At 43.0% G+C, this 23,657-nt stretch overlaps 1 protein-coding gene across 3 annotated transcripts in view; it reads right to left on the minus strand.

Annotated features, from left to right (window-relative positions):
* The window catches only part of CNTN5 (contactin 5), a 2,223,160-nt gene that overhangs the window by 478,322 nt on the left and 1,721,181 nt on the right, over nt 1-23,657 (minus strand). For all 3 annotated transcript variants that reach the window (XM_082244684.1, XM_082244682.1, XM_082244683.1), the window contains one exon: nt 14,188-14,290. In XM_082244684.1, coding sequence (XP_082100810.1) covers nt 14,188-14,290 — 103 coding nt within the window. The remainder of the gene's footprint in view (nt 1-14,187; nt 14,291-23,657) is intronic.

Below are 23,657 nucleotides of genomic sequence, written 5' to 3' on the forward strand. Positions count from 1 at the left end.
GAAGCAATGGGGGGGGGGGGGGTTACTAGAAATTGGTGCACACAGTCCTGTGTGTTTTCTGAGCACTGCACGTCCTCAGTCTTGAACACGAATCAATAACAAAAAAAAAAAAAAACAGCTCTCCCCCCCCCAATCCGTACCCGGCCCTTCAGGCCTGGTAAGGATTTTAAGTTGAGCCCTACACAAAAATAAGAATAAAACAGCGTGGCCCCCCTCCAATCTAGATTTTAAGGAGAACCCCACACCAATTTTTTTTTTTTAAAATGGCATGGGGTCCCCCCCAAAATCCATACAGACCCTTATCTGAGGATGCAGCCTGGCAGGCCAAGAAAGGGGGGGGGGGGAGAGAGAGAGCGCCCTCAAGCTAAGTGAATAAGGTGAAGCTCTGCTGACTTCCATTACCCAATCATCTACTAGCAATAATGTTTTTTTCATTTTCCTTGCATGTGATTGTGCATTCTTTGCAAGTGAAATTTCATCACAATCACGAAGCTCTGGAGCAAATTCCCTTGCAAGGTGAAAAGTCTGTTTGTAAATTAACCCCATAGTGTTTCCAGTGAAGATTTCTGTGATTGCTATAGCATAGAAAGACATTTTAGATAATTGTGTGCTTCAACACTAGTGGCATCTGTTTGGGGAAGATAATTTTCTGTTCCAGCATTACTGGGTCCCTTTACACAAATCCAGCTTCATAAAGTCATGAGAGATAGGATACAATATTCCGCTGCAGGAATCACTCCTCACTGATATTCCAATTCAGGGAGCTGGTTCCCAGCGCCTGTTGGTCGCTCATAAAAGCTTACTTATTAGATAGAGATCTCTGGCTAAGACTGTCCTTATATCAGTGAGCTCCTAATAGAGTGAAACATGTTAGACTTCCATTTACCAGGTGGAGAAGTCTGTATGATGGAAATACTAATAAATTGGCTTTAAGGCTTTTACAGTAAATGATGAGCGAGCTCCCCTTTTCTCTTTGAGGGTTCATAAAGAAGTGAAGGTTAATTTACTAAAACTATAGAGTGCAAAATCGGGTGCACAGAAACAAATCAGCTTCCATTTTTTTTTGTAAAAACTTACAAGCTTGAAGAAGCTCAACCTCTTGGTGTCAAGCAAAAGCAAATATGCGGCCTCTCGATGGCCAGGCCTTAGAGCTGAGTGGCAGCATATTTGCGTGCATTAGCGCTGACAGAGCTGTGCAGAGAGCACGCGCGCCTTGTGTTCTTCCGGTACAGTGACCGACGGCTCCCGGAAAGTTCCCGATCATCGTTTTCAATCGGTACTTTTCCGATCATGCGACCACTGTGACAGCCTTTGGTGGTAGCCATAAGCCCCGCCCCACCTCCCGGCATAGCAAACCCTCTAAAGGGCTGGCGGCAGCCAGTGCCATGGGGTAATTTAGAAGCTGCTTGGCTACCATGCACAGCTGCAGCGGATTTTGCACTCTCCAGTTTTAGTAAATCAACCCCATGGAATGATCATTTTCATGGTGGAACCCAAGGTGTCTGCACATGATTTTTTGGTTGCCTAACTTGGCAAAATAAAGTCCCATAAACACACTCCAAAATTTTGTGGATTGCCTTTCCAGAATAGTAAATGCTGTTATAACTGAAATGGAAGGGGATTTGTGTGTGTGAGTGTGTTGCAGGGGGGGGGGGGGGCGGGGTAGGAGCAACCACTTTATATCAATGCTCGTGGTTTCGGAATGAAATGCCAACAAGCCAATATAGGTGTGATGGTCAAGGCGTCCATAAAGCTTGACCAGATAGCACTTGTATAGGTTTAGTTGACCCTTTGCACAGATCTTTATACATACATATACACTGACATTGTTAATATTTTGGCATCATCTTACCTATTTTTTACACAGATATATATTGATGCCTTGCTAAGAGATCTGATCTGTGGTCAGTGTTATTATGTGCAAAATGTCCTGTCTTGCTTTATTTCTCTTTGCCAAATAAAAAAATTATACGCTAAGAAAAAGTAATCTCAATGCAGTTTATTCTTATTTTCACAAAATACACCAAGCCACTATGACTGTATTCATTCTAACTTTTCATTAAACCTTTACTGTGAAAAAAAAGAAAAGAAAGAACAATGGGAGTGTTTATCTTCTCCACCACCTTCTTTACAGTATTTTGAATACTATATACAGTATGTGCACACTATAATCTGTCTTCACAAAGAATTCCATATCATTGTTCTGTGCCATGAGAATAACAGTATACAATTCATGTTACTTAAAGAGCACTAGCATCTCTTTGGCATGAACCCTTCCATCTGCCAAGTTTAAAATGGCAGGTTTCTTACTCGTCTCTTCCAGTGTTCTGAGCCTTCCTCTGGAGTCTGTAATATTCCCTCCATTAGCTTCTTTTCTAAATTCTTAATTAACCTTTTCACCATTTAGCAGTCACCTCTTCAATGCCATCTTAAACTTCTGATCTCTAATTATTCAAATCCTGAATGATAGCACAGCACCTCAACAGAAATGTTTTTAAAGACTAGACTGTTGATGATAAACTGCTAAAGGAAAAGGTCAGATGGACAGAATAGCTAACAGAAGCTAAATATGACTAAATGCCATGATTTGAACATGGTCTATACAATGTGTTGTCTAATAAAAACCAATAAACATGTAATAAGACCCACAGAAATAACTAAATAAACTGTATTGGGCTTATTTAATAAGGTAACACGTTAAGTGCATTCAACCAAAACTACCAACTGAAATTTATCTTTTACTGTCTCAGGAAATGTGCAAGACAACAAAGCAGGTCTCCACGTGGATATTGAAAATAGTTTGAAAATGACTGAGTTACAGCAAATGTAACATTGATCGTGTTCTTAAAAGATCAGCAGTCATACGTTTTGAGGACACAGAGAAAGAGATGTACACCGCTCAGGCAGTTGGAACTTCACATAGTAAAGCAAATCTCCTGCGCTCAAGTAGAATATGACAAAGGGAAGAGAGATACACTTCAGACTCAGGTGGAAAAAAGCCAATGGTCTTGCTGCCCCCTCAGGATCAAGGGTATCCAGAACCAACTGAGAGAAAAGACAAAAGAAAAAGGGGCGCACCGACCTAGTGCATCACCACTAAAACCATTTATTAAAATATTAAAAAGTATACAATATACTCACAAGGCAGGTGTGATAATACACACATCAACATTGCATATAAAATCTCCAAGGTAGCCAAAGTCCCATACGTAGCCGAATGACATGCAGAGTGCCGCATGGGGCTGCTGTGGCTGGGCTGACGCGTTTCAGGTGCGAACCCCCCTTCCTCAGAGCCAGAAAAGTTGCTGCTGGGCCACACTCCGGAAGGTCAGGGATTAAATGGGAGCTGGCCATACCCCTTCCTGTTCCACCCCAACCCTGGGAGTGGGGGGGGGGGTGGGTGGATATAGGCACTGTTAATATCATACTTGCCGCTGTAAGGAAGGTATGGGAATGAGTTTTCGGAATATCCATTTGAATTTACATGTACTCATGTCACTCAATGCGAATATCTAATCCGTAATGTCTAATTATTAATTGTTACATTTGGTTTCTTATTCTCCCCTCTGTGTTCTAAACTAAGTGTTTCACTAGCTGTTTTTTATACTGCTGATTACACAGTCTGGCTTGGCCTCGGAAGGTGGGGGTTCTGGCCCAGGTGGGATTTTACACCTATCCCCCGTCCATGTTCCTTTCCCTTCCCTCCCCCCCTCTTCCCCATAATGGGGTAGATTTACTAAAACTGGTGCACTCAGAGTCTGTTGAGGCTGTGCATGGTAGCCAATCAGCTTCTAACTTCAGCTTGTTCAATTAGGCCCCTTTCACGCAGGCGGACCGTTCAGACCCGCCTGTCCGTTTTTTTGGCGGATCTGAACGGTCCCCCCATGCATCTCTATGGGGGATCGGATGTCAGCAGAGACATGTCCGCTGACATCTGATTCGATCCATCAAATCTGGACGGATGGAAACCCTATTTTCCATCCGTGCAGCGGATCGGATGAGAACGGACCGACGGTCCGTTCCCATCCGATTTCCCCCATAGAGATGCATGGGGAACTGACAGCTTTGTCTCCGCACACAGCACAGAGACACAGCTGTCATCCTCCTGCTCAGCAGGGGATCGGGGGAATTTGTGAAAGGAGCCTTAGGCTCTAAAAAAAAAAGAAAAAAAACCTTGAAGCTAATTGGTTTCTATCATTAATAATAAATTAGGGTGTTCTGTCCCTTCAAATACTTAATATCACAATATTTCTCAGTATATTCATCCACATATAAACGTGAACAAAGTGGGCATTCAACATAATAAATAAAGTGCAAGGTGCTCAGTAAAATGGATAAGTGTAAAAAATTCCCAATGGTGTAATTCATTTTTCATAAATATAGCCGTACACTGTCATCCCACCGGTGAGTATGCACTCTTTACCGACACTCCTTACTGACATGTAGGATCTAAATACAGAGGTCAACGTATCTGGCCCCGACCAACAAGTATCCCCTACACAGGCATCATTTGGGAAGGAAGCCTCTTTCCCTGGCGCTGCCCTTGAAGAAACAAATTGGGTGGGGGTAGATACGTCACATCATCGTGCACGCCCTTTGCGGATATGGCAGCACCCGCCCTTGTGATAAATACTGCATTGTACATTTTCTCTGCAAATGCAGTTTTAATATTATAAATTGTATTATTTTTTGGGAATAATACACTATGAGATTTGCCTCTTTTTATGACTTTTTATCTTTTCGGAGACTGACGCTTAGAACTACTGAGCCATTTTAGACGTGGAGTCTGTGTTAGCTGCAGAGCAACATTCGACATCCTACATTCCAGTAAGAAGTGCATACTTACTGGTGGGTTGGAGTCTGGAGCACTTTTTGGTTGGCACAGTGTTGTTAGAGAACAGCTATATTTATGAAGAATTTAAAATATAGAGAGCCAATGCGCTACCACTGAAGTGATCGAGAAGCAGATGTAAAAGTAAATAAATAAAATACAAAAAGGAAAAAAAAGGAGCTGCCAATTTTATAGTGTCACCACAATAAGATAGAAGAAATGTAAAATAAATCAGCGCTGTTTTTCTCAATGAATAGTGGTCTTAACTGATGTAAAAATTCAGATTCGCTAGGAATCGCATGCTAAATAATGAGTATATGTAACAAATGTATGGAAGAAAAGAGGGTTGGAGGTGACCAATGGATATAATAAGGAACCACTCTAATAAGTGTAAAATCAAGATCTACAGTAACAGGAATCACATTACACACAGTAGGTAATAATAAAGGGTAAAATCCAATGTACAAAAATAAATAATAATAAAGGGTAAAATCCAAAATAAATAATCATCAAAGAATAAATAGGATTATAAAATATCATGAATTGCATAATACACAGTGATAGAATAGAAAAAGGGGTAAAAAAATCAATGTGCACTGTGCAAGATGAGAAAATGATCATAAAATATAATAATTTACATGACACAAATAGATACTAATAAGAGTTCATGCGTAATAAAGTGCTTCAAAAATGGAGGTAGATAAATGAAATAAATACACTGAATAATTGGTGAATCAAAGTGTCCATGTGCAAAAAGTGCAAAAAAACTTCATGTGCTCCAAATGCATAGAAAGTGACTCTTGTGACTCTTCAAATTGCCAGCGGCAAAGGAACCGTGTCACCAAACGTGAGCTAATCCAAAATAAGTGCAATGGCCGCTCATCTCCAATACACTCAAATTGAGCGTTTTGTTAAATGTAACACCAGACTTGGCTGCGGGTCTTTTCTCCACATCAGGGGCTTTATAGGGGGCCACTAGTAGTAGGTTCTCCTCTCCTCTAAATAAACCAGCCTCTGGGGAGTGGTGCCTCTCTAATGGTGATGGCCAAGGTAATCTTTCCAGGGATTTTACTCAGATCAGGGATATATAATCAAGAAGGGACTTCATAGTGTAGTAGGTGATAACATGTATTGAAAAAAACAAACTCACAGATAGCAGCAGTAATCAGACATCCGCACTCGGTGTGCGGTAAACTCCGATGCTTCCGGTCTCGGCCGTAGAGCGGAAGTGACGTCACCCGGCTCCTACCGACGCGTTGCGTCACTCCACCTAAATTTATTAAGGGACAAAGCTTGATCGCCTGAATCTCCAGGATATTGATTGGCAAACTGGACTCCCGAGTCCAAGCCCCTTGAGCCGAATCCATGCTCAAGACACCTCCCCACCCGGACAGGCTGGCATCCGTGGAAACCACTGTCCAGTACAGGGGAAGAAACTTCCCTTGTTGAAGCCTTGGGGAAGGGAGCCACTAAAGTAAGGATCCCCTCACACCCCAGATAAACAGGATCAGATTGTACAGAGATCGAGGATTCTTGTCCCATTTGGCAAGAATTTATTTTTGCAGAGGCCTGGTATGGAACTGAGCAAACAAGACTGCCTCGAAGGTGGAGACCATCAAGCTCAGAACTTGCATGCAAGTATTGTGAGACGACCGTCAGTCGGGCAACAGAAGCCGAATCACATGCTGCAACTTCAGCAGTTTTGCCTCCTGAAAAAAAGACCCTGGCTGAGGCTGAATCCAAAGTCAGGCCCAGGTAGTCCAGGTTGTTGGACGGAAGCAGAGCAGATTTCTGAAAATTCAGCGTCCAGCCGAACTCTTGCAGTGATGTCCAGAATGTCTTTTAAGATAGATGGCGACTGTGCTCGCAGAATCGATCCAGATTCCCCCTCTGTCTGAGCAAGGCTAACACCAGGGCCAACACTTTTGTGAACACTAGAGGAGCTGAGGTGAGACCAAAGAGTAACACCACAAATTGATCATGTTCCTCTCCCATGGCAAACCGAAGAAAACGCTGGTGCCCTACATGTATTGGGATATGTAGGTATGCGTCCTTGATATCGAGAGAGGCCAGAAAAGCCCCTTGATGAAGGAATGCCACCGCCATGCGAATGGACTCCATCCGAAACTTCTGAACCCGCACAAAGTAATTCAGGGCCTTGAGATCCAAGATCGGACAGACCTTGCCTTCATTCCTGGGAACATAAATATATTTGAATAAAGTCCCTGAAAATGTTCCAACTCTGGAACCGGGACAACTACTCCCTGTGATAGCAAATCCTGCACCGCCCCATGAAGGCCCTGCAGCCGATCCGGGTACAGGCGCAAGTTGGAAGGAAAGAACCTTGCTAGAGGCAAGGACTGATACTTGATCTTGTAACTGGACTGAATCAACTCCTGGATCTATTTGTCTTGAATGAGAGAGGTACACGGGTTTGGAAAGAAGCAAAGACATCCCTCACCCCAGATATGGGGGAGGGCGCCCCTTCAGGCAGAGGAGGGCTTGTCTGCGTAACCAGTGGAACCCACTTTGACTTACCACCCTAGGCCTGGAACCCCCAGCAAAGTTATGGGTGGACTTTTGTCCCTTGTCCTGTGAGCCAGCGGGACAAAAGGGCCATTTGTGAGCCGAGAAGAAAGGACCACATTTACGATGAGGCTTTTTGCTCTTGGCAACCTGTGGAAGCAGAGTACTTCTACCTCCCCTTTAATAATCTCTTCCATAGAAGCTCCGAACAGGCGGTCCGCTAAAAAAGGGAGATCAGTCAACAGCTATTTGAAATTCTGGTCCGCAGACCAGTATTTTAGCCAAATCATGCGGCAAAGTGTCACAGCTGTCACAGACCCTCTGCAGGCTAAAGGGGCCACATCCAGAGAGGCATCACAGATATACTGTAACCCCTGTATCAACTGATCCGCCAGCTCCGCCAATTAAGGAGGATGTTGACCCCCCTGGCGCAGAAGCTTTGTCTATTCCGTTAAGGTCTGGGAGACCAAGGTGATGGCAAGCTCCAGCCTTAGCATTGAACCTGCCACAGTGTAAAGGTATCGGACCAGAGATTCAGCTCTCTTGTCCACCGAGTCTTTAAAAGACAGGGAATCCTCCACCGGAAGAAGCATGGCTTTATTTTTTATATATATATATATATATATATATATATATATATATATATATATATATATATACAGTAGGTATTGAGAAATAAGCTAACCATGGAATTAATACTATTGATAAGTTTAAAAAAAAAAGCCCAGGCTTTAAAATCACAATCAATACATATGTTTTTTTGTAAGAAGCTCTTACTGCCTTTTCAATAATTGTCTCTGAATTTAGAAATGTTATGTTCACAGGGGTGTGTTTTATTATTCACTGAAATTACACTGGGAATATAATTCAGTGCCAGTTTAGAATCAGACAGCATTTAGCAGATTTCTCTGATGGAAATTAACATAAATGCAGAAAAACAATAAGTCAATGTATTTTTAGATACACTTTTAAAATGTGGGATTAAAAAGAAAAAAAAATTCCCCGAAAGTCTCTAAAGGTCAATTGTTTTCCACATAATGGAAACAAATAATTTATTTCAAATGAATTTGCAAACTGCAATGATAAATAATTTCTTGAGCAGAAAGGTGTCAATTACAAAAGCGAACAATGTGCCAAGCAGCCAGACAGTGAAATGCTATCATTTATTAACACCTTGGTGCCGTAGGGACCAGCAATGTATTGCTCTTTTTTCCTCAAAATCAAATAGAGTGAAATGTACTGTGTGATCAGGAATCCGCTAGTGCAGGAAGCTATATTTTCACTCTTGACTCCAGAGGTTTGGTCTACTATTAAATAATTATTAGCCAATGCCCAAAGTCTGATAGGAGCTTGACAAGCATTCAGTTCACCGTTACATAAGGAAAATGTTTTAAAAAAAACCTGGGCTGAGAACAATAAGCTGCCATTGCTGACTTAAAAGCTAGTTGTGTAATTGTCATACTAATCCAATGGCTTCAATACTTTCAAAACACGTACGTTGATCAGCAGTTGTGCTTAAACTTTGACTTCAGTGGCTACTTGCTTGTTCAGATCTGACATTAATCAGGTCAGAGCAATGGCAGGATAGTAATAGAAACATAGAAACATAGAAACATAGAATGTGTCGGCAGATAAGAACCATTTGGCCCATCTAGTCTGCCCAATATATCTGAATCCTATGAATAGTCCTTGGCCCTATCTTATATGAAGGATAGCCTTATGCCTATCCCATGCATGCTTAAACTCCTTCACTGTATTTGCAGCTACCACTTCTGCAGGAAGGTTATTCCATGCATCCACTACTCTCTCAGTAAAGTAATACTTCCTCATATTACTTTTAAACCTTTGCCCCTCTAGTTTAAAACGGTGTCCTCTTGTGGTAGTATTTCTTCTTTTAAATATGCTCTCCTCCTTTACCAAGTTGATTCCCTTTATGTATTTAAAGGTTTCTATCATATCCCCTCTGTCTCTTCTTTCTTCCAAGCTATACATGTTAAGGTCCTTTAACCTTTCCTGGTAAGTTTTTTCCTGTAATCCATGTACTAGTTTAGTAGCTCTTCTCTGAACTCTCTCTAGAGTATCTATATCCTTCTGGAGATATGGCCTCCAGTACTGCGCACAATACTCCAAGTGAGGTCTCACCAGTGTTCTGTACAGCGGCATAAGCACTTCCCTCTTTCTACTGCTTATACCTCTCCCTATACATCCAAGCATTCTGCTGGCATTTCGTGCTGCTCTATTACATTGTCCTCCCACCTTTAAGTCTTCTGAAATAATTACTCCTAAATCCCTTTCCTCAGATACTGAGGTCAGGACTGTGTCAAATATTCTATATTCTGCCCTTGGGTTTTTACGCCCCAGGTGCATTATCTTGCACTTATCCACATTAAATTTCAGTTGCCAGAGTTCTGACCATTCTTCTAGTTTTCCAAAATCCTTTTCCATTTGGCATTTCCCTCCAGGAACATCAACCCTGTTACATATCTTTGTGTCATCAGCAAAAAGACAAACCTTACCATCGAGGCCTTTTGCAATATCACTTATGAAGATATTAAACAAAATTGGTCCCAGTACAGATCCCTGAGGTACCCCACTGGTAACATGACCTTGTTCTGAATGTTCTCCATTGACTACAACCCTCTGTTGTCTGTCACTCAGCCACTGCCTAATCCACTCAACAATATGGGAGTCCATGTTCAATGACTGTAGTTTATTGATAAGTCTTCTATGTGGGACAGTGTCAAAAGCCTTACTAAAATCTAGATATGCAATGTCTACTGCACCTCCACCGTCTATTATTTTAGTCACCCAGTCAAAAAAATCTATAAGATTTGTTTGACATGATCTCCCTGAAGTAAACCCATGTTGTTTTTCATCTTGCAATCCATGGGATTTAAGATGTTCCACAATTCTATCCTTTAATAGGGTTTCCATTAATTTGCCTACTATTGATGTCAGACTCACTGGTCTATAGTTGCTCGATTCCTCCCTACTACCTTTTTTGTGAATGGGCACGACATTTGCCAATTTCCAATCTTCCGGGACGACTCCTGTTACTAATGATTGGTTAAATAAATCTGTTAATGGTTTTGCCAGCTCACCACTAAGCTCTTTTAATAATTTTGGGTGTATCTCATCAGGACCCTGTGACTTATTTGTCTTCACTTTAGACAGCAATCTTAGAACGTCTTCCTCTGTAAAGACACATGCATCAAACGATTCATTAGTCATCCTTTCAAGTGGAGGTCCTTCTTCTTTTTCTTCTGTAAAAACTGAACAGAAGTATTCATTAAGGCAGTCAGCTAGCCCTTTATTCTCTTCTACATACCTTCCGTCCTTTGTTTTTAATTTAGTTATTCCTTGTTTTAATTTCCTTTTTTCATTTATATATCTGAAGAATGTCTTATCCCCCTTTTTCATAGACTGAGCTAGTTTTTCTTCTGCCTGCGCTTTAGAAGTTCTTATAACTTGCTTGGCCTTTTTCTGCCTAATCTTGTAGATTTCCTTATCTTCATTGCTCTGGGTTTTTTTATAATTACAAAATGCTAGCTTTTTATTTTTAATGATTTGGGCCACTTCTGCTGAGTACCACAGTGGTCTCTTCCTTTTTTTGCTTTTACTGACAAGTCTAATGCAATTTTCTGTTGCCTTCAATAGTGCACCTTTTAAGTAGTCCCATTTCTCCTGGACTCCATGTAATCCGTTCCAGTCTGATAAGGACTCATTTATGACTAATTTCATTTTTGAAAAGTCTGTTTTTCTAAAATCTAAAACTTTTGTTTTTGTGTGGTGTGATTCTTTCACAGTTCTTATATTAAACCACACTGACTGGTAGAAATCAAATTACTGGCTATTGGTATTTAAAGTGTACTTTCCAATTTGTAGGGCCAAGTAGGGAACGTAGGCTGTGCCTTTAATAGTTTTCTTGTATGAAGAGTTTATAGCGCATTTTCAAACTGTGATGATTAAAAGAACCCTGACATAAAAGAATCATAGAGGCTGACATTTCTGAATGTTCCTTTTGAGAATGCTAGTTCCCTGGGTGTCATACTTTTCCCTTTACTAGTATTATTTTTAATGCACTCTTACTTCCAGTCAGTTCCCAGCATCTGCAAAATGCATGAGTTACATAATCATTGACTGCCTAATGCCCACAGATGGGCAACTGGTAACCCGAAGAAGACAATGATGGCAGTAGACAGCTTGATGGGGGACAGTAAGGAACAATTCAGATCTGTTAGTGCTGGAATAGGGCAAACAGACAGGTAAATGTGCCATAATGCACATATATAATGTGAACAACTTACTCATTATGGCAAGAGCAAATACAGTTCCACTTTAAAAAACACTCTAAGCAAGGGAGCAATGCATGTGCAAAGTAAAACATTTTTATAGACCACTCAAGACCCATTTTCACACAATGTAATTATATTCTGTAGTTTTCCTTAGCTGAATGAAACAAACCTCTAAATTATGACCCCTAGCATACTAATATTTTTGTTGGTCACAGCCAAAAGTAGTGCACATACCTTTACATCATATAAGCCCATTATGACTGGAGCTACCGTTTAACATTACTGGAAAATAGGACTGAGCTAAGAAAATGCTACCTCCTTTATGGAATTATTTGGCCAGTCATTCAGAACAGGTTTGCCATAATTCAGACCATATTTCCCTGCTTCTGAGTATACTCCCTGGCTGGTCTGGGACAAGGGGTGGCTGCTCTGGGCACTGTGGTATCATGTGAGTTGTGGGAGTTAAGGGGGGGGGATTTGTGTTGAGAAGGGGAATTTGGGTTACAGCAGGGGGTAAGAATTGTTCTAGGAGGGCAAATTTAGTAAGTGTTAGGAGTGGTGATTTGGGGCAATTTGTGTTGGGAGGAGGGATAGGAGAAGAGGATTTGTTCTAGGAGGGGGGATTTGGGGGGGGTGTGGTATAAAAGTAATATTGTAGAGGGGAAATATTTTTTTTTTTTTGGGGGGGTGGTTCTGCTAGTAGGGAGGATCGGGGGTATTTGTGCTAGCAGGGAAAATGTATGGGGTTGGGGGGGGGGGGTTGTGCTAGGATGGGGGATTGGGAGAGTGGAAATGTTTTTATTTAGTAGCAGAAGACTTGAAGCCATTTCTGTTGGAGAATTTCCTTCACTTCCCATGTGGTTAAATTAGTCTTTCTCAACTGTTTTAACATTAAAATTATCTGTGAAATAACTTTCTGGGTTCAGAGAGCCCTTGCTCATAATTCTATGTCTACAGTTCACAGTACATCAGTGTGATGTTAAGTGTGAAGAATGCTCCTTATATTTGGGTAACTGGGTAGAATTCCCTCCCTTATAGATAGCTAATAAAGATAATTGATGTCAGTGGTTACTCATCTAAGAGACAGAGGTTTCTCATTGCTCAAGGAACCCCTAACAACTTCTGGATGAACCCTGGTTGAGAACGGTTGGGTTAAGACATTGTCAGCAGTAAAGGAAGTACAATAATGATTAAGATAAAAAGACAAGGGGCCTCTAAGTGCAGTAGGCTCTGAATATTTATTAGGTTAAAAGTATAAAAGCACTCACATTTGGTATATGCGACATGGTCAGGTCTGACGAAGGAGCTGAGCTCCGAAACATGTAACCGCCCACCACCTGCTCTATTGGACACCAGCCACTGCGTCCACACCCTGCCTTCAGGAAATCTCATGCCGAGGAGGCTGAGACACAGACGAAAGGATGCATCTACAGGAAGCGGATCATTGGATGTCCTCATTGCAACCACTCAGCACAGCGGATAGGAAGACTCCAGACAGATCTTTGCTATGCCCATGTCACATTTAACAAATGTGAGTGCTTTTATACTTTTAACCTAATAAATACTCAGAGCCTACTGCACTTAGAGGTGCTTTGTCTTTTTATCTTAATCACTTTCAGAGCAGCTTCTCCTCTCCAGTGCTTCCGAAGTGCAGTGTCTCACCTAAAGCCTGCTATATTCCACGGAAGCGCCCATACAACAAACCCTTGTTCTCAAAGGAAGTACAATGCTAATGTAAATCTCTATCAAATAGCAGATGTTCTAAACCTCTCCTACTTTCTCTAAAACTAGAAAAAAAGTTTTTGGCTTGACATAATTTTTAATTCATGAAGACCTTACCATTAGACTTAAAAAGGCTCATTTGTAGAAGAGGAGGGAACAGGGAATTTGGAAGCAAACTAGGCACTGTCCTTCCAAAAATTGAACCATTGGCAAATATGCTAATTACACACATTCTTCCCCTTTAAAAAATTAAATTGTTGAGACTTTACAGTCTCTAAATATCTTATGCTGGGACTTTTTTTTCCTCCAGGCTACACAATGTGAGGACAAAGAAGGAAGTCACACAGGGCAGAACAGAAGAGTAACGTCACAAGCTGTCCAGACGAATGTCAAGGGGCACAGAAGACGTGACAGGGGCAACAAATGTCATTACGATGGGAGATCCTAGTACAGTTACTTATACTTTTCCTCAGGGTTTCATTTACCTAACAACATGTACTTTATTTTGTTTGAAATCAACACTGTGTTAACCAGATTTTTTCTGTAATGTTGGTTGAAAAGCTCAAAAAATGCTGGGTATATTAAGCAGAAGAGGACATAAATATTTCATAAAATAAGGGATATTGAGAAATGTTGTGAATTGTAAGTTTTATAGCAGCTAGTAGTCCAAGTGCTTTTTCTTAGCTTTAGCTCCTTAGGACCCAGGCTAAAACAAAGTGATAAATGAAGATTACAGCTAGATGGCCAAGCATAAGTAAAACACAACAGCTTCTAATAAACAACTGCTACTAATTTGAGGAAATCTGCACTTACTTGCCAAGCGCAAAGCACTCCATCCGAACGGTGGTTCCCTTAGCTGCAGTAAAAGTGAATGGAAAGTGCACCTCAATTTTTGGTTCATATTCCCCCATCACACCTGGGAAATAGAAAAAAGACTTTAGAAATAACAGGGATATCACTTCTTTACATAGAAGATTTTTATCATGTGAATCACTTAAATAAAGAAGACCAGATGTGAGAGTAATAAAGATGATCATGAATTTAAAGGCAGCATATTAGTTTGGCTTAAACCCCAACTCCAGGAGTTTGCAAAAAATTCACCCTTGTAGTGGAGTTCCCTGCACGGTAACGATTAAATGTTTGTTATCACTAGGGGGTACAAGAAAGTCATCATTAAAACTTTCATAGAAAGAATGAATAGGCAATGAAATGCATGGATCCCCTTAAATTATACCAAGCTCTTATCTAAGCATGCAGCAAGGAAAGAGCAGGGGAAGGGTGAAAGGTCTCTGCCCACACCAACTCTAAACCATACCAGACCAACAGGGGTTTGTTACCCCTGGTTAACTCTTATCCCAAAAATGTAAAAGCAAATAAAAACACAGACACACTTAAAAATGTCTTTATTAAAAATTCCCCCAATACTGTCCCTGCGATGTAGATCCAAGGTCATGTCATCCAGCGATGTAGATCCATTTGGTAATCACAATGAATAAGAAGAGGAAACAGCCACACACCACAGGAAAACTTGAATGAAGTTTGAAGAAAAATTCTCTTTTATTAGCACATATCCAAGTACAAGGTACAGCAGAAGGGGAATTGTAGACACGTTTTACACAGACTCAGCGTGCTTGTTCACTACTAGGTAGTCTGTGTGAAACGCGTCTACAATTCCCCTTCTGCTGTACCTTGTTCTTGGATATGTGCTAATAAAAGAAAATTTTGCTTCAAACTTTATTCAAGTTTTCCTGTGGTGTGCGACTGTTTCCTCTTCTTATTGCATTGTCTACAGTGGCCAGGCATGCACAAGGGACTGCAAGTAGACTCCCCTTGTGCGGTGTATACATCTCTTCGATACCAATCACAATGAATGTTTCCCCCAACCCAATAACCTGCTGACACAAACACACTGACCCACACAGCCGACCCACTGGCTCCGATACTACTCACTGCAAAATATATTTCTCCGGCTACCAGCTAAATGTAAGCAAAGGGATTGGGGATGCTGGCTGACGTCATTGACCAAATAAGACCACGGTGACCATTTTTGCTCAATGGCGTCAATAATAATACCAGCTGAATACATTGTTACATTATTGTTGAACATTGTTGTTATTATGCCTGTGTTAGAGCCTGCTCGGATGACCAGCACTCCCCCTGGCGGTGAGCGTCCCGGGAGCTGCAATGTAATATTGGGGGAGGCTTGTTTCTTCCCCTGCTGTCCCCTCCTTTCCTATGGACGGGTGGGGCCACCTTTATATCGGCGCCATGTCCCTGCACCTCCCACATTACGTCCGCTATTCTCAGCATTTTGACGTCTTTGCTGCAGTATGTCATCCCGTATGGTTTGTGGATACTGGCGTTCCCGTGCCGGTTTATTTCATGAGGTGGCACATGCCTACGCCTTACCATTTTACATGGCGTTAGGAGGCAGGACCATTCACGCCCCACCTGGAGTACATATGGGAGGTTTGTGTAATGGTGCCTTCACACCACCACTGACCCGCATGGAGGACACTTTACTCTGATTGCCTTATACAACACTGACCCACATGGAGGACACTCTACTCTGATTGCCCTATACAACACCTATGGTGGGTACTTACTCACACAACCAATGGCATTGGGGGGCGGGATCATTCACGCCCCACCTGGAGTACATATGGGAGGTTAGTTTAATGGTGCCTTCACACCACCACTGACCCACATGGAGGACACTTTACTCTGATTACCTTATACAACACTGACCCACATGGAGGACACTCTACTCTGATTGCCCTATACAACACTTATGGTGGGTACTTACTCACACAGCCATACTCTGCTAGACTTTATTGTGATTCCCTATTAACTCACTATTTCCACATATATATTTTTTCTTCCTCCTTAATAATTCAGTCACTTTTTATTTCACTTTCCCTTTCTCTTACATCTATTGGGTTGCACTATTTTTCCCCTTTTTTACTTTTTACTCTCTCTCACATGTGGGCTTGATCTTCCCCTTGTCTTTCCATCTTGTCCTTGCTATACTGCAACATTATATACATATACATGGATACATTTTACTTGCTGCTATCACTACTTTGTGATGCAGTCCTTTCTACTCTACAATAATTATACATTATATATTTTGTTCCAGCAAGGGATATGGTTTGTCAAGGGTTACCTTCATTCACACATCAGTAACACCTGCCCCTCGTGTGTCCCCTGTTGGGGAGTGTTTGGCCCCGCTTCCTTCAGCTCCCGGGTCAGACTACTTGGTCGCCACCAGACGGTTACTTTGTCCTCTTGTACACTGGCTCAGCCAATTTGTAAGTAGGTTTTTCCCTACATAGGGCTCTCCACAAGTTTCCATTCTTTATTGGCCATTATTTTTTATACAATTAAAAACTGATATTATGTATTTTTTATATATACTTGTACGCATCTACTCCTGAAGAGTGAGTGATTGACTCACAAAACTCATTGAGTTACAGCGATGCATCTAGTTCACCATTGAATGTTATTACTGCTATGCGCAAGCAGGTATACCAACCATCATGTCTAGGGTTGAGCGAACACCTAGATGTCCGTGTTCGACGGGTTCGGCCGAACTTTAAAAAAAAGTCCGGGTCCGTGTCCCGGACTTTTACCGAACTTTTCCCGGACACCGAACCCCATTGAAGTCAATGGGGACCCGAACTTTAAGGCACTAAAATGGCTCTAAAACACCAAAGGAAAGGGCTAGAGTGCTGCAAATGGCAGCAAAACGTAATTAAGAGCATGGCAAGTGCTCTGCAAACAAATGTGGATAGGGAAATAACTTAAAACAACAAAAAAAAAACAGAAAAATAAAACAATGTTCTTCTTCATCTCTGAAGGACGAGGCCCATATGGAGTAGGAGGGAGGTTGAGGTGGTGGTGGATGTGGCGGTGACATAGGCGTGCGCACAGGGTGTGCTGGGTGTGCCTGGGCACACCCTAATCACCTAGGGCACATAGCATTGCCAGTGAGGAGATGGGAAAGATCTCCCTGGGACCTGCTCTGCTCTATTTCTCCTTGCCTACAGGTACATGGCCCCGATACATTACTCTCCCTGCTGGCAAACACATGCATGTGTATTTCAACTTTGGGGTGCACACCTTAATGCAATAGGCTGCGCACACCTATGGGCGGTGTAGGTGGAAGCGGCGGTGGAGGAGGACCAGGGCCGGATTAACAGCATCATGGGCTTGGTGCTGAGGATTTTGAAGGGCCTTAGGGCCGTGCCTTGCCATGCACCCAGAGGAGGAAGGGTGCAGCCATGCATGCCTAATTCAACATGGGATGCTGTCTCTGAAGCCCATAAACACATCCATGCATCGCCAACTGTCCCTCCTTGTCCGGCCTTCACGCTGTGTGGGGAGGTTCTGAGGGTGCTGCCTGGGGAAGCGAGCATAGAAGCCAGACTTCTGTGTTTACAAGTGACAGAAGAGCGGTAACAGTGAATATGGCCAACCCGGGGCCTATATAAAAGGTAGGGGCCTGGAGCTGCAGCTCCAATAGCCCCTACATTAATCTGGCCCTGAGGAGGAGGACGAGGTAGCCAACACTGCTTCTTTTCAAAAATTTTAAATGAGGGTACACCCCAAAAGAGTGAGAAAGAGCAAAAATGGAACAATGGGTGGGTAAGGTCGGTATCCATTGCTATTCTGCATAAGGTACGGAAAAGTCCCGTGGGATCCATGCCTGGTTCATTTTAATGAACGTGAGCTTGTCCACATTGTCTCTGGACAGGCGGCTGCGCTTGTCTGTTATAACGCCCCCAGCCGTGCTAAATACCCGTTCAGATAATACACTGGCTGCAGGGCACGCCAGCACCTCCAAGGCGTAAAGGGCAAGCTCAAGCCATGTGCCCAATTTGGAGACCCAGAAGTTGAAGGGGGCAGACCCGTCATTCACTACATGTAGGCGTGTGCACACATACTGCTCCACCATGTTGGTAAAATGCTGCCTCCTGCTAAGACGTTCCATCTGAGCTGCTGGTGCTGCTGTTTGTTGTGGCGTGCTGACAAAGCTTTTCCACATTTCGGCCATGCTAACCCTGCCTTCTGAGGTGCTGGCGGTGCCCTGGTTGCGTTGGCGACCTCCTCCTCCTCCTCTGCCTTGTGCTTCCACTGTGGCCCCGCTGTCAGATGGGAATGCCAGCAGCATGGCGTCTACCAGCGTGCGCTTGTACTCGCGCATCTTGCGATCGCGCTCCAGTGAGTGAATTAAGGACGGTACGTTGTCCTTGTAACGGGGATCCAGCAGCGTGGCCACCCAGTAATCAGCACAAGTTAGAATGTGGGCAACTCGGCGGTCGTTGTGGAGACACTGCAGCATGTAATCGCTCATGTGTGCCAGGCTGCCCAGAGGCAACGAAAGGCTGTCCTCTGTGGGAGGTGTATCGTCCGTGTCCTCTGTATCCCCCCAGCCACGCACCAGTGATGGCCATGAGCTGGCCTGGGTGCCACCCTGCTGTGAACATGGTTCCATCTCCTCCTCCAGCTCCTCCTCCTCCTCATCCTCCTCATCCTCCAGAACTGTGCCCCTGCTGGACAATTGCGTCCCTGGCGTTTGCGTGTGCAGGAACCCACCCTCGGAGCCCCTTGCGAATGACTGCCCTGAAAGCCTTGGAAATGTTACCTCTTCATCCTCCTCCTCCTCCTCATCCTGTGCCACATCCTCTTCCATCATCGCCCGAATTGTTTTTTCAAGGAGGCATAGAAGTGGGATAGTTAAGCTGAGAACGGCGTCATTGCCACTGGCCATGTTGGTGGAGTACTCAAAACAGCGCAACAAGGCACACAGGTCTCGCATGGAGGCCCAGTTAAATTAAATAGCGGAATAGAAAATATGATCCAAAAAAAGTGTATGTATATCACACGTACACAACCACACTGGGCCCCAATTACTATTGTTTGTACCCCTAAAAGGCTAGATGAGGAGTAGGGGGAGTATGGAACAGGCAGCACCCTCAAACCTTCAGAAGTATGAGATGAACCCCAACAACTTGGAAAGGTGGATCTCTCTCACACGTACCGACACAGACTATCCCGCAATTCAATTGATCCTCAAAGGTTTTTATTGAATAGCGGAATAGGAAATATGATCAAAAAAAGTGTATGTATCTCGCACGTACACAACCACACTAGGCCCCAATTACTATTGTTTGTACCCCTAAAAGGCTAGATGAGGAGTAGGGGGGGTATGGAACAGGCAGCACCCTCAAACCTTCAGAAGTATGAGATGAACCCCAACAACTTGGAAAGGTGGATCTCTCTCACACGTACCGACACAGACTATCCCCCAATTTAACTGATCCCCAAAGGTTTTTGATTAAATAGCGGAATAGAAAATATGATCCAAAAAAAGTGTATGTATATCACACGTACACAACCACACTAGGCCCCAATTACTATTGTTTGTACCCCTAAAAGGCTAGATGAGGAGTAGGGGGGGTATGGAACAGGCAGCACCCTCAAACCTTCAGAAGTATGAGATGAACCCCAACAACTTGGAAAGGTGGATCTCTCTCACACGTACCGACACAGACTATCCCCCAATTTAACTGATCCCCAAAGGTTTTTGATTAAATAGCGGAATAGAAAATATGATCCCAAAAAAGTGTATGTATATCACACGTACACAACCACACTAGGCCCCAATTACTATTGTTTGTACCCCTAAAAGGCTAGGAGTAGGGGGAGTATGGAACAGGCAGCACCCTCAAACCTTCAGAAGTATGAGATGAACCCCAACAACTTGGAAAGGTGGATCTCTCTCACACGTACCAACACAGACTATCCCCCAATTTAACTGATCCCCAAAGGTTTTTGATTAAATAGCGGAATAGAAAATATGATCCCAAAAAAGTGTATGTATATCACACGTACACAACCACACTAGGCCCCAATTACTATTGTTTGTACCCCTAAAAGGCTAGGAGTAGGGGGAGTATGGAACAGGCAGCACCCTCAAACCTTCAGAAGTATGAGATGAACCCCAACAACTTGGAAAGGTGGATCTCTCTCACACGTACCAACACAGACTATCCCCCAATTTAACTGATCCCCAAAGGTTTTTGATTAAATAGCGGAATAGAAAATATGATCCCAAAAAAGTGTATGTATATCACACGTACACAACCACACTAGGCCCCAATTACTATTGTTTGTACCCCTAAAAGGCTAGGAGTAGGGGGAGTATGGAACAGGCAGCACCCTCAAACCTTCAGAAGTATGAGATGAACCCCAACAACTTGGAAAGGTGGATCTCTCTCACACGTACCAACACAGACTATCCCCCAATTTAACTGATCCCCAAAGGTTTTTGATTAAATAGCGGAATAGAAAATATGATCCCAAAAAAGTGTATGTATATCACACGTACACAACCACACTAGGCCCCAATTACTATTGTTTGTACCCCTAAAAGGCTAGGAGTAGGGGGAGTATGGAACAGGCAGCACCCTCAAACCTTCAGAAGTATGAGATGAACCCCAACAACTTGGAAAGGTGGATCTCTCTCACACGTACCAACACAGACTATCCCCCAATTTAACTGATCCCCAAAGGTTTTTGATTAAATAGCGGAATAGAAAATATGATCCCAAAAAAGTGTATGTATATCACACGTACACAACCACACTAGGCCCCAATTACTATTGTTTGTACCCCTAAAAGGCTAGGAGTAGGGGGAGTATGGAACAGGCAGCACCCTCAAACCTTCAGAAGTATGAGATGAACCCCAACAACTTGGAAAGGTGGATCTCTCTCACACGTACCAACACAGACTATCCCCCAATTTAACTGATCCCCAAAGGTTTTTGATTAAATAGCGGAATAGAAAATATGATCCCAAAAAAGTGTATGTATATCACACGTACACAACCACACTAGGCCCCAATTACTATTGTTTGTACCCCTAAAAGGCTAGGAGTAGGGGGAGTATGGAACAGGCAGCACCCTCAAACCTTCAGAAGTATGAGATGAACCCCAACAACTTGGAAAGGTGGATCTCTCTCACACGTACCAACACAGACTATCCCCCAATTTAACTGATCCCCAAAGGTTTTTGATTAAATAGCGGAATAGAAAATATGATCCCAAAAAAGTGTATGTATATCACACGTACACAACCACACTAGGCCCCAATTACTATTGTTTGTACCCCTAAAAGGCTAGGAGTAGGGGGAGTATGGAACAGGCAGCACCCTCATACCTTCAGAAGTATGAGATGAACCCCAACAACTTGGAAAGGTGGATCTCTCTCACACGTACCAACACAGACTATCCCCCAATTTAACTGATCCCCAAAGGTTTTTGATTAAATAGCGGAATAGAAAATATGATCCCAAAAAAGTGTATGTATATCACACGTACACAACCACACTAGGCCCCAATTACTATTGTTTGTACCCCTAAAAGGCTAGGAGTAGGGGGAGTATGGAACAGGCAGCACCCTCAAACCTTCAGAAGTATGAGATGAACCCCAACAACTTGGAAAGGTGGATCTCTCTCACACGTACCAACACAGACTATCCCCCAATTTAACTGATCCCCAAAGGTTTTTGATTAAATAGCGGAATAGAAAATATGATCCCAAAAAAGTGTATGTATATCACACGTACACAACCACACTAGGCCCCAATTACTATTGTTTGTACCCCTAAAAGGCTAGGAGTAGGGGGAGTATGGAACAGGCAGCACCCTCAAACCTTCAGAAGTATGAGATTGTGTTCACTGTACCCCACAAAGATTGAGTTCACTGCACCCCACAATGATTGTGTTCACTGCACCCCACAAAGATTGTGTTCACTGCACCTCACAAAGATTGTGTTCACTGTACCCCCCAAAGATTGTGTTCACTGCACCCCACAAAGATTGTGTTCACTGTACCCCACAAAGATTGTGTTCACTGCACCCCAAAAAGATTGTGTTCACTGCACCCCAAAAAGGATGTTGTTCACTGCACCCCAAAAAGGATGTTGTTCACTCCACCCCAAAAAGATTGTGTTCACTGCACCCCACAAAGATTGTGTTCACTGCACCCCAAAAAGATTGTGTTCACTGCACCCCAAAAATGATTTTGTTCACTGCACCCCAAAAAGGATTTTGTTCACTGCACCCCAAAAAGGATGTTGTTCACTCCACCCCAAAAAGATTGTGTTCACTGCACCCCAAAAAGATTGTGTTCACTGCACCCCACAAAGGATTTTGTTCACTGCACCCCAAAAAGATTGTGTTCACTGCACCCCAAAAAGGATGTTGTTCACTGCACCCCAAAAAGGATTTTGTTCACTGCACCCCAAAAAGATTGTGTTCACTGCACCCCACAAAGGATTTTGTTCACTGCACCCCACAAAGATTGTGTTCACTGCACACCAAAAAGGATTGTGTTCACTGCACCCCAAAAAGATTTTGTTCACTGCACCCCAAAAAGATTGTGTTCACTGCAGCCCAAAAAGATTGTGTTCACTGCAGCCCAAAAAGATTGTGTTCACTGCAGCCCAAAAAGATTGTGTTCACTGCAGCCCAAAAAGATTGTGTTCACTGCAGCTCACACACAGAAAAATGGATGTGGATCACTGACACCTGCCTATCTCCAATCCCACACCACACAGCAATATCGATTGTAGTTTGTAGAACACAGTTTCCCTAAAATTCAGCAGACTCTGTCCCTAACAGGATTGAGAAGAGATCGTAGATCAGGATTGAGTGCAGACCCCACCCCCCACACAGCAATATCGATTGTAGTTTGTAGAAGACACTGACCCTATAATTCAGCAGACTCTATCCCTAAAATGCCTACAACTCGCCCTGCCTAAACACTCCGACCTGTCCCTCAATTCTATCCGGACACAAATGGTTTTTTCCTGCCTATCTTTCCCTAATCAGCAGCCAGCACGTTGATGTGTGCTCTGTCCCTGAATCTAAGCAGCATAATGACGCCGCTGCGGCTGCCTCGAACTTATAAAGACTTGGTCACATGCTTCAGACGGCCAATCACAGCTACTGAGACATTTGCAGGCATGGCTGGGATGGCTTAAGGCACACCATTTAAACGATTGTTGATTGGCTGTTGAAAGCCCGCCATGAAAAGAGCGCCAAAGCATGCAAAACCCGGAAATAAAACGACCGAACACGGATTTTTACCCGAACATACAGTAAAGTGTCCGTGTCCGTGTTCGGGTACAAAAAATCCAATTATTCGGTACGAACACGAATAATACAGTCCGTGTTCGCTCAACACTAATCATGTCCTTTATCATGTACTGTAA

This window comes from Pelophylax lessonae (assembly GCF_965119305.1).
Source record: "Pelophylax lessonae genome assembly, chromosome: 2".
In the NCBI taxonomy this organism is placed as follows: Eukaryota; Metazoa; Chordata; class Amphibia; order Anura; family Ranidae; genus Pelophylax; species Pelophylax lessonae.